The sequence below is a fragment of the Ptychodera flava genome, chromosome 16, assembly GCF_041260155.1.
Source record: "Ptychodera flava strain L36383 chromosome 16, AS_Pfla_20210202, whole genome shotgun sequence".
Classification (NCBI taxonomy): domain Eukaryota; kingdom Metazoa; phylum Hemichordata; class Enteropneusta; family Ptychoderidae; genus Ptychodera; species Ptychodera flava.
Genome location: NC_091943.1, coordinates 27,158,343 through 27,170,595, shown reverse-complemented (window position 1 = coordinate 27,170,595; position 12,253 = coordinate 27,158,343). Strand labels below are relative to the sequence as shown.

The window sequence follows — 12,253 nt, the reverse complement described above, 5'->3', positions numbered from 1 at the left end:
TCGCAAAAATCCAATATGGCGGCCAGACCACGTGACCGATCAAAATGCCTTTCGCAAACTTGAAAGAGATCACACTTAAGATGTTACGTGTCAAATTTCAGTCGAATCGGTGTGTTGGTTCTAGAGAAGAAGATTTTTGAAGATTAAATCACGATTTTCTCAAAATCCAATATGGCGGCCAAACCATGTGACCGATCAAAACGCCTTTCGCAAACTTGAAAGAGATCACACTTAAGATGTTACATGTGAAATTTCAGTCGAATCGGTGTTTTGGTTCTGGAGAAGAAGATTTTTAAAGATTAAATGGGTATTTTTCAAAATCCAATATGGCGGCCAAGGTCACGTGACCGCATGCGATTTTATTGGCAAATTCTCAAGACCTTAGGCCATGCTTGCTATACAAAAAATTTCAAATCGACTAGACCCCTGGGTATTCTGGAGAAGCCATTTCTAGGTTTTTGGAAAATCCAATATGGCCGCCAGGTCACGTGACCAATGAAAATTTCAAGGGTCAGGTGCACGAGTACTAATTGATACCAATAAGTCCTGCAAGTTTGAGAAGTTTTCGTTCAGCCGTTTAAGAGATCTAGGTTGACAAAGAAACGGCAGAAGAAGAAGAAGAAGAGGAAGAAGAAATAGTAGAACTCGAGCAATAACAATAGGGGCCCAGCCGGTCGGCTTGGGCCCCTAAATAGTAGAACTCGAGCAATAACAATAGGGGCCCAGCCGGTCGGCTTGGGCCCCTAAGTAGAAGAAAGTTGAATTCCTATAAAACCAATAGGGGCCCAGCCGGTTGGCTTGGGCCCCTAAAAAACATGGATGTTGGTAATGAGAAGTTATTAAAAAACTAGGACACAAATTTCTTCAAAAAGACTTTAGCTGAATTTTGTCTGTATATAGATTAATTCTTACTTTACCCTGCTATGTATGTACATGCATACTGTATTGTTTGGTTGTATTTTGTAAGGTATATGTACTGGACAGACTGGGGTAATCTACCAAAGATAGAGAGAGCCTGGATGGATGGCACACACAGGGAAGCCATTGTCACTGAAAAGCTGGTGTTTCCCAATGGAATCACCATTGACTATGTCATGCAGAAACTCTACTGGGTAGATGCCAGCCACGATGTGATTGAGTACTCCAATATGGACGGCTCTGACCGGTAAGGCAATATCCTTAGTTTGGAATTTCCTGTGCTTGCATGACCATTTTGTATTTGTTCTTGTCATTTCAAACTCCATGATTACCACTGTTCTCTATATGTTAAATTAAATTGTGACTTACAAGCCTATTGGAATAGACAACTCATGGAGTTTGCAAGTCACAATAATAAACAGCTACTACTACTACTACTACTACTACTATCACCGTCACACCGTCGCAAAAAAGTCATTCAATTCTGCGCTTATATGTAGGTATTGAAAATACTCCAGGAGATGCCATCAGGAAATTTGGATAAGGTTTCAGTGTGGTATATGTGTATGCTTCTGATGATGCATTACACATCCAATAATATTTTTTATAATAATTTTTCATTGATATTCACAATTTTATTTTTACTTTTTGAAGCAATCAGAGGCATGAGATCTATATTTAGTAAGAACAATTTTGTATTAATTATTTCTCTTGATCTCTAGTATGTATTTTAACTCTTTGTTTGAGTGTTTCAATAGTGCCTGCCAAAATTTAAGTGCATTATTTTACCAATTTTTATGAACTTTTCTGTAAGTTTTTAGAAATTTGACCACATTGACGTCACTTTTCATAGGCAACAGTTTTTGATCAAAAATTTTGGCAAAAGTCTAAAAAAATTATCTGGATCTTGAAAACATTGGCTTGATTATGTTTTATGAGGAGACAAATATTGACTTTGGCATTCAAAGGGTTTAAAACTGACCTGCCTTTGTTTGTTACCTGTTTGTTTTTTAGCGACTATAGTCTATAGAAGCTATTGGGATGGGTATCTGTCTGGCGTCCGTCGTCAGTCAGTCTGTATGTATGTATGTATGTATGTATGTCCGTTTGTGAGGCATCCGTCCACTCAAATATCTTGAGAACCGCAGTACTTACTGATTTGATATTTGTTGTGTAGATGAAAAATATGATTTTGAGAAACTATTTTTTTTGATTTTTTGATATTGTTGAAAATAGGCAAATTAATGCCAAAAAAGGTGTTTTGGTAAAAAATCTTCTTCTCATAACCGCTGGTCAGACAGCTTTGTTATTTGGTATACAGGTCCCTAAGGATAACCCAACTTAGATTTGTTCAAATTGTGATGAAATATGCAAATGTGTATTTTTAAGGAATTTTTTTGTCATTTTTGGTCAAAGTTTGATTTACATTGTATGTAATTCTTGTACTGTATAAACCCTATCAATTCACCCAGAAAAAAATAATTAATATGATTTTAAATAATTCAATTAATTAGGAAATCATCAAAGCCAAAATAATTTTAGTGTGGAGTTATCAAAAAGTTCAACTTTTTTTGAGAGTTCATAGTGAATCGAGGATTAAAACATGTAAAGGCAACTTTCCTGAATCCCAACTTTGATATATTCTGAACCACCATTTATGTTATCTAAAAGAAATTGCTCATAATAGTTTGTCATGATAGGGTGGTCAAATAAATAGAGACAGAGAAAGTTCTAATTTCCATTTATGGTTGACTTGGTAAGGATAGAATAAGATTACTTTTTTAGGAAAACAGAGTGGTCAATTAAAAGAGTGGTCAAAGTGATAGGGTTTTTATGGTAAAGCTGGGCTGTAAGATTCCTAATGTGCTATTTATAGCAATTATGCAATCTGTGTAAACAGTGCAATGAAAGTGTAACATGATTCCTTATGATGCTTTTGATGACCTTGAACTTCTTAAGTTTCAAACATTTGTCTCTTCAGTGTGCTTTCTCTGAGTACGTACAGTCTCAACTTATTCAACAGAACTTACTTACAATGTTAATTTGAAAGTTAAAATGTGCTTGGTTAATAGAATGAAAATACTGATATTAAAAGATAACCAGCTCAAGATTCTTAATAACCTGACAGATATGCTGTTTTTTTATGACGTAAATCTTGATTTAAGCAAGTCTTGTTTACTTTAATTAGAATGTAATTAACTCTCGTTTATTTGCTATTATAGACTAATATACCGTAGTCTGATGAAATATGCAAATCTGTATTTTTACGGAATTTTTTCCATTTTTGGTCAGGTCATCCTGAAATGAGCTATCAAAGATATCCACCTTCTTCATCAATACATGTGTCACAAAAGGTTATTCTCTACATAACACAGCAGAGCTCTGTCAACTGTTGAGTCGCTTGTTTTTTCAAAACCACTGGTCAGACAGCTTTAATATTTGGTTTACAGGTCCCTAGGATGACCTTAGTGAGATAATTTCATAGAGTCAGGAAATACTTAATTTTGTATCCATGTCTATAGTAGCTTCAGGGACTTTGGCCCTATGTTACTGACTTGTGGTATTGCAGGACCACTCTGAAGCACGCAACAGTCCACCATCCCTTTGCAATAGATGTGTTTGAGGACAGAGTGTATTGGTCAGACTGGACAACCAAATCTATCGAGTCGGCCAACAAATGGACTGGTAAAGATCAACAGGTGGTTCGAAGTGGTCTCTTAAATCCTATGGATATTGTGGTCATGCATCCTGTTCGACAGAAACCTGGTGAGTGTTGTGTTCCGCAAGGACAAAAGTCTCAATTAACAATGGTAACCCTTGTTGGTGTCATCCTCTCATTCCCTAAGGGGGTGAAAGGTCAAAACTGCCAGGTGAATCAAGTTTAAAGTCAGGCAACTGGCTAGGGAATTTTTAGAAAATATTTAATTGGGATATGAATATGCATAGAAAAGATACAAGGAGCTTAAACAACAAGCAGAAATTGCAAAGCAATGAAAAAAAGGGAAAAGCATAAAGACCAGGAAACGGCCAAGCACAGAGACACAACAAAGCTAAAAAATTCACATTTCCAATTGGATGCTTCTCATGTGGTCCATGTCACTGCAACTATTGTATTTAGACTCTATGACCACGTTGAATAACGCTCATATCATAAGAAATCTCTAAAATAGTTGTGAAAGTGTTGTAGATTACAAGGTAAGGAATTTGCATTATAACCATGGACAACAATGTTACTGCCTTTTAATTCAACATCATCCAGTCAACGCCCATCAAAATTACACTTTTATACATACTGCATGTATCACAAAATCCCAGATGTCGAGAACAAGGACCAAGATCACGATGAACAAATGTTGGAAGAGCAGTTATCAAATTCCATCCAACTTCAATATCTTTCATAATGTTGTAAATTTTCTTTTCTTTATATTTATACGGTATGTCATGAAGGAAGCTTCTAATTTTTTGCTGTAACTTTTGAATGACATGTGTTTAGTTTTAAAACTTACATCAGCCCAGTTGCTGTCTGTATTGTGTACTGGCATAAAGCAGTTTCCTTGTGCCTTCTTTCTTATAGGCTACAACCACTGTTTAGCTAGTCCCTGCAGCCATCTGTGTGTTCTAATTCCAGAGGGATTCAGTTGTGTCTGCCCAATGGGATATGAATCTGTTGCTAACTCTACAACACAGTGCCAAGGTATGGAATGAAGAATGTCATGTTTAATGACAGAGATTGTCATCATTTGTGATTTGATTGATTGCAGATTCGTGAAATTTCATCTGATGAAAAGTCAGATGTGCCTTTCCGTTTCACATTGGGATTTCTTTAATGTTTGATGGGTAACATTTATGGATGAGCTGCAGATAGTAGTCCTACTATCAGAGTGGATGCACCACTTACTGTGTCACGAATGAACACATCCATTTATAATAGCTTGTGATTTCTAGACTAGTATCAAACCACGCCTCAGTCTTGAAACTTACTCTAATTGTAAATTACTATAGAATCCGTTAGTCCCCTGAATTTTGCCAACTATACAAGCCAAGATTTTGGTAGACCTGGAATGCTGTTATCTGTATTTGCCTCACCCTTTGACAACTGACTTTATATCGTTGTGTGAATTTTATCATGAAAATAACATTTATCAAATCAAGTCTGAAATTGCCAATTAATTGTTCAACTAGGATTGGCATAAGAAAAAAACTTGTATTAACGATGGAAAGACAATGTCACTTTCAAGAGCTAAATATTATTCTCGCTACAGAAAATCCTACAAAGACATTCTCTGAAAGTGACATGCAGACAACAGCCAAATACATGCAAGGGGAATCTCTCACAACTTTTCCCGCCACAGATCAAGGGCGAGTGTCAGTGACCCACAGGGTCGTCAGCCAAAACACAAAGGACACCGACACAGTGACCCTGCCAACACACCGCCCAGATACCACAACAGAAATGAAGAACAGAATATCTGATCTGTTGATGGGTGTGTGCAATGGTTTCTGTCAAAATGACGGTGTGTGCTCTTTGGCAAATGGACAACCAAAATGCAAGTAAGTGCATTATTTATATGTGCACTGTTGGAGAAAATTGAGTATTTGGACAGATTATTGTAGTATAATTCAAGAAATACTCTCAGCTTAAATAATTAACAAAACGTATGTGTTTGTAATTGACAAATGTCCATGAATCATGCTAACAAAAGAATTGCTTCAGTTTTGTCTTTTGTTTACCATAATGAAGTTGTAAATCCTACACAGTTTATAAATTCTGATGTTAAGTATTTTTCAACATTAATGTAGTTTTGCAGTGACAGTTAATCAACAGAACCTTAATTTTCATCAGCAGAACAGATTGGTTTTACACTTTGTTTGAGGGGAGGATAAAAATGTGGTCTGCAAATATTTTGCAAATCAAATTTCTTTTGTAGAGTTGTAACATTTCATCTGATCTGTAATATTGTATGAAAACCAGTGCTTCTATGATATAAATCTGAATAAATGACTGATTATTCCACTTGCCACTTACGAACTTCATGACTTCTTCACCTGTCACAGGTGTGGTGAAGAGTATTTTGGACTGCAGTGTACAAATAAACTAGTCAGCAAGGATAAATCAAAGGACCATGGATGTAAGTTTGAAACGGTTGCTAAGCAAGACTTTTGTTACTATTGAAAAGTGAAAACTATTTCATGGACAGATATTCGAACAAAAACTTTTACAATTCTTTTCTGGCCTGTCACTCATTGGTGCTCATTTAACCGTTTTCCTGCCAAGTCCATATTTCACCACCAGGTCAAGATGGTTAAAATTAATGAAACACAACGTATTCCATATGATGTATCTTAACATAATACTGTACATTTGAAGGCTGTTGAAAACATAATACTGTAAAGTTGATTTTTTTTGGACAAAAGATGCTGTAACAGACCAAGCCAAGTGGGTGAAAATACGTCATTTTTTGGCTCAATACCGCTTCTATACTGACTTGGCTGATGGGGAAGTGATACAGTTATTACTGTTATTACTGTCTAGCAGGAAAAGGGTTAAAAGTTACCAGAGTAACTCAACTTTTACTGGCTTATTTTTGTGAAAATTGGAAAGTTTATTTTCTCCCAATAGATAGATTTAGGGGCCATGGATAACGAATACATGCGCACAGTAAATGCAACTTCTGTGTTTAGGAGGGAGGGGGTTTGGCTGTCCTTCGAATACCGTGCACAAAAATTGCACTACAAATTTCCTTGTCACAACATATCGCTACACGCTTTTCTGTATCTCAAAATATCATGCTACATAGTTTGGCTTGTAACAGGCCAGTAAGGCACTGGCGCTACACCAATAATCTTTTTACATACATGTGAATCAGTGCTCGAGTAAAATAACATTACAATCATTTTGGATACACATTTCATTCTATTGGTTGCGTCATTGTTGAATTGATTTTAGAGAGGGGATGAGGGGGTCACTAGCCCATGGGTGATTTCATAGCAACGTAATCACCGATTGTTGGATGCAGATGCAGAATTAGGCTTGGTTTGATTTTTGCACTTCCAAATTTTCGTTTTTGGGGAGGGGGTTTAGGACAAACGCACTTAGTTTCATTTACCGTGCGCCTATTTTAATTATCTACAGTCCCTTAAGACAGGGGTGGCAGTCATTCCGAATGTCAAGCTTTGGTAATTATCGAGTAATTTATTTCACTAGCAATAAACCTGCATGATGACCCCTGATTTTTTATTCTTGATTGATTGATTGATTGAGTAAGAGAATGGTTGAAAGTTTCATCAAGGAAAGTTTGAGCAAAAGTTTACTTTTTGCATTTCAAGTTGCAAACTACCTTAAAAGCCATGTACGGCTCAATTTGTCTTGTTCTCACAAGTACTCTTTTGACTGAATATGTCCCTGTCCCCACTCTCCTATCCTTTTATGTCATTCAAAGATTTCAGACTACTGAATAATAACACCTGCGTTCAGGGTCACTTCCGGTGCATTATTCATATCACAAATAATTATCATGGCTACACATTGAATCAGGAATGTGAGATAATGCGACAAGAAATATGGCAGAAGAAAATAAATCTTTTGGTAATTTTATCGTTGTATATTGAATTATTCTTTTTTATTTTTAGATGTTGGATGGTTGATAGCCGTCATCTTTGCAGTCCTTATTGTATTGCTCTTGTCTGGTGTGGCAATAAAACTTGTCAAAAACCGCAGGTAAGTTTTCCTCCAATGCAGAGATTGTCGTCTTGTCAATCTCTTAAAATAAAGTCGGGCAAATACCACAAAAAAAGAGAGAACAGAGTGGTTTTTATTTATTACTGTTAGTAAGCTTTTTAAAAACCTTTTGTCTTGGTTGAGATGTTGCCAAAGTGGCGTTTGGCGACTAGGTTGGCAATTAGCCAAATGACTAGTATGTGTGATTCTCTAATCTTTCCTTTGGACTGAGGTAAACAGTTGTACATCATCTGGCAGCGAACAATGCTGATCTCTTTTTAGTCAATGTAGAAATATCTGAATTGTCTTTTTGCATCAGCCCAATACCAGTACTTGTAATATGTCAAATGTTCATCAGTGCATCACAGAGGACTTGAAGACTGGCGCACATGAATAAGTGTAGCAGGTGCAGTGCCTGCAGCCTGATACAACTTTCAATATCATTTCAGGCGTTTCCAGTCTTTGGCTCAGCGAAGTCCTCGTGCATTGTACACAAGTCCCAGTTACATTTCTCATACTGACCTTGATGCAGGTACCACCAATGAACTGTTTGAGGTAAATGTACTAGATGTTATTTTCAATACATGTATCCAAAAACAAACATAGAAAGTGCTAGCATGAGTGCTTGAGGACAGCTCTTGGTTCTTGAATATTACAAAGCTGTGAAAAAAGTCAAACCTCTTAAATAATGCGGTTGCTCATACATTCACATTCAAAATCTTTGCTGTGTAACCTTTTTTTTCTTTTCCATCGTTTTGGTTGCAATTACATAACAGAGTTCATTACTCTATTCTGAAGTCACGTCTGTACGTCTAGTCATCCACTTTTCAACACAGCGTGTGTGTACCAATGTGATGTTCACTGAAACTGTTGACAACTGAATTCTAGTCTTGCATAGCATTTGTCAAAAATTACATCGTACAGAAGTGGACATTTTACAAAACTCTGAATACTACTTGGCATTTTTGAAGTAAATCAGTAGTTTTCAAAATTTTAAAAGTGAAAGCAGGCAGCAGACATTTGCAAGTAAAACAGAAAATACTGAATTTCTTCATCAAGCAATGATTCTTCTTTAACACTATGTATCATGTCAAAGTTGACTTTCTAAACATTTCTTTGTGATTTCAGGAGGAGAATGCCAATGAACCCAAACTGAAATTGGAATACGGAGTTTATCAACCGATCCAGTTAGACGGAATCTCTGTATCAAGTGATGACTCGGCCTTCAGTAGCGTCTCGTATCCCGATAGAGAATTTGGAATACCTGTTTAAAATCTGCATTCAATGACAAAAATTTCTGTGGCAAGCATTGCTTGCCTGCAAAAGAATATGCACGTGTGTTGACATATTACATACGCAAAGATAATTTCTTTAGACTGAGTACTGTTCCAATTAGAAAGTGTCAACAATGTTTATGGACAGAGACAATGAGGTACAATGTATTGTCATTTTCAAGCTCAAATGAAGGAGTTATATTTTACTATATGAAAAAAAAAAGAAAATTTGCAAAAGTTGACAAAAAAGGTAAGCATTACTTGCCCTGAAGTATTTTTTTGCTATCTGAGGTCACCTCTAAAACTGTCAGTCAAAGTGTGGGCTAGGTTACAGTATAAGGTGAACCTTACCATGATGGCAACCACTGTATTTTAACTAAATATGATGTTAGAAAATACAAGTACGTACAAACACTACACAAAGAAAAGAATTTAATCTTTGGTGCTAATAAAATAATTTGATCTTTGTATTTATGATAGAGCCAATCCTTGGAAAATATAATGTGCCACCGAAACTCTTCAGTATTGCTACTGATGTTTCATTGGTCACAGTTGCTGGCATGACTTTTACCATATATGAATTTACGCAAATTTGAATGCATGCAAATTTGAATATATATACAAATTTGAATATATGCAAATCGAACAAGTTTATGATAATAATACTGACATTTTTGTTCAGAAATTAACAAAGATGTACATTTCTCTTTGCAAGATTAGAGACTCTGATCGTTTATTGCCTTCATCAAAATTCATAGATTTTGATCATTAGTTTCATAGATTGTACATTAGGTTGTCCAACGACATTAATGCAAAACTCCTTTTATTACTGTCCAAAATACATATTATATGTATAGGGAATTTCACATGAGCTCGACAGTTACATATGGGGTACATTATTTTCAATTTTCATGTTGTTGAAACTGTTTTGCAGATGAAGGTTATGAAAAAAGGGCCAACTCGCTTTGGTGTTTTGATGTAAACACAACAGTATTACTGTTTGACCTGTTGACCTACGATTCCCTCCACACACTGGTCCGCACTCACTGTCAGTAACATTGAGTGTGGACCAAACTCTGTTTGCGAAACGGTTAGACAACACTGTGGGTAGACAAAGGGAAGCCAAAACAACCACAAATACTGGTCAACTGTATCACTGTGTATCAATTGATTTCACCGCATTTGTTGACCATGTGTATGTACAAAGTTTACCTGTATCATCGTTTGTCTAGACAGCGCGCAACACCTCTGTTACTTTTAGGTTGCTATTATCAGTATGAACAACGTTTCTTATCAACAGAATGTCTCATCTGCAAAACTTTTGTGCATTAAACCTAAAATATGAACATAAGTGTAGCTGTCAAACTTGTGTAGTATTCCCTGAAATGAAATGAAAAGAAATGCTCACCAGTGCACATAATGTAATAACTTTGTACATGCATACATACATTGGAAAAGAGAACATAGACCTGTGCTGCCAGTAATTCTGTTATTTTCAATTTTTGCAGAATTGTTAAAATGAAATGTGTAAGTTCGTCTCTCAGAGCCAAAGACAGCTAAATTATGAACCATTTGTTAGTCTCCAGACGGACAAAATGTGATGTAGGTATATCAGAGAACATGCATGCAATGGGAAACAGCCTTTTATTGCTTGTATATAGTTCCTGACAACAAAACCCAGCTTGCATGGAAAGAAGGCATATAAGATATCGATCCAAAGTGGATATTGTAGGATAGTTTGACTTTCTTGCTAAGAATTGAACAAACCGCTGTAAATTATTTAGGATTCATGGAAATCTCAATATGGGCAAACTTTCTGAAAGGAGCTATTCTTTAAAATATTTGAGAAGCTTGCATATTTATTTTTTTTAATTTATTTTTATTTGTTTAGTACTGTGCATGTGCATTAAACACAACAAACCTGTAAATATCATGTTCTTATAAAAATGGCATTCAAGTTGAATTCAACAAGTAACCCTTTTTTGAAAAAAAAAAAAAATTTGAAAACGTGAAAAATGTTGCAAATTTTCATCAAACTTGTAATCCATATCAGTAACTAAGTAACTGGATGTCTGTCTGATATGATTTCCCCTCATAAATCTTAATTAATAAAGAGACAATGAGCATTGTCTAGGTATGCAAATCAAATGATAATGATTTATTTATTTATTAATGGTGAATATTCGTAAGCCAAAAATTGTGCATTGTATGGCCATCCTTGAAGTGCTATTGTAGCTGACATGAATGACTTCACACCAGTGGAAATGAAGGCCTGAAACTGTTGTTTGCCGTCAATATGAATGTCAAGATTGTAATCCAGAATGTCGGAATGCTGAAAAATTTGCAGCACACTGGTGTTGACGAGCATTTAAAAAGACTGCTATGGCAGTTCTGGATTGACAAAATTTTATTTAAAATGTTTCCTATATTACTGTTCCATATCTGATATCTGTCTATTCAAAAGTTAAATTAGACCTTACAACAGTTGCAGTTATGCAAGTTTATGTACGCATATGGCCAGAAATATTTTGTTTCTCATCCTGGTGTACATCAATCTGGATAAGCTGTGTCTGGCTTTTTTTTCATGTTCATGTGGAGAACTTGTATGGAAAAATGGCCGTTTGTTACTCATGGCACAAAAAATGGCACAAATGTAACAGATGTTGTCTGTAAGATCTCACGGTCACAATGTAGATTATAAACAGTAAAGTTACTGTCAACACCAAGATGTCAGAATTAACATTGCTTGTAAACATTCCCAGTTTTGCTTTTTCTCATGTCAATAGTTGGATCTTTATAGCTCTTGGAAAACCCCAACAACGGAAGTGAAATAGTAAACCATACTGCAGTATCGTTTTTGTAAGAGACAAAGGATGAGAGAGAAACCTGTTTTTTGTTTTAGTTTGATACATGACCATTTTAGTGTAACATTTGAAGTTAATTCCGGAGATTAAAATCGTATGTACGGGCACAGTCCCTCTATCCACAGGGACTGTGGTACGGGAAATCGTAGAAAACAGAATTGCTAATGAAAATTACGACTGTCTGGTGTTTGTTATTATTTATTTGTATGAACACTCCAGAATGCATTAAACAGAAGTAATCTACTGAGATCAAACTTTTTATTCGTCCATGGTGTGTACATGCATTTTTCTGCACCGACAGCTTCCAAATGCACCACTCGCATGACATGGCAACCAGTGGTGGCGCTCTGTAAACCTCATCTAGGGCGCCGCGACAGCTTTTAAGTGTTCTGCCTTCGATGTGTCAATCTCTGGCTCGTTCAAAGCAGTGCTGCATTTCCTACCTGTGATGGCACTGCACTTCATAGGTACTTAGAAAT

The 12,253-nt window shown here is 36.0% G+C and overlaps 1 protein-coding gene across 1 annotated transcript in view; it reads left to right on the top strand.

Annotated features, from left to right (window-relative positions):
- LOC139114451 (low-density lipoprotein receptor-related protein 4-like) overlaps positions 1-12,028 on the top strand; it is a 67,878-nt gene extending 55,850 nt beyond the window's left edge. The window contains exons 43-50 of the mRNA XM_070676199.1: positions 968-1,165; positions 3,488-3,684; positions 4,493-4,612; positions 5,271-5,469; positions 5,974-6,047; positions 7,549-7,636; positions 8,086-8,191; positions 8,765-12,028. Of these exons, the coding sequence (XP_070532300.1) occupies positions 968-1,165; positions 3,488-3,684; positions 4,493-4,612; positions 5,271-5,469; positions 5,974-6,047; positions 7,549-7,636; positions 8,086-8,191; positions 8,765-8,908 (1,126 nt within the window). The 3' untranslated portion in view covers positions 8,909-12,028. The remainder of the gene's footprint in view (positions 1-967; positions 1,166-3,487; positions 3,685-4,492; positions 4,613-5,270; positions 5,470-5,973; positions 6,048-7,548; positions 7,637-8,085; positions 8,192-8,764) is intronic.
- The last annotated feature ends 225 nt before the right edge of the window (positions 12,029-12,253 follow it).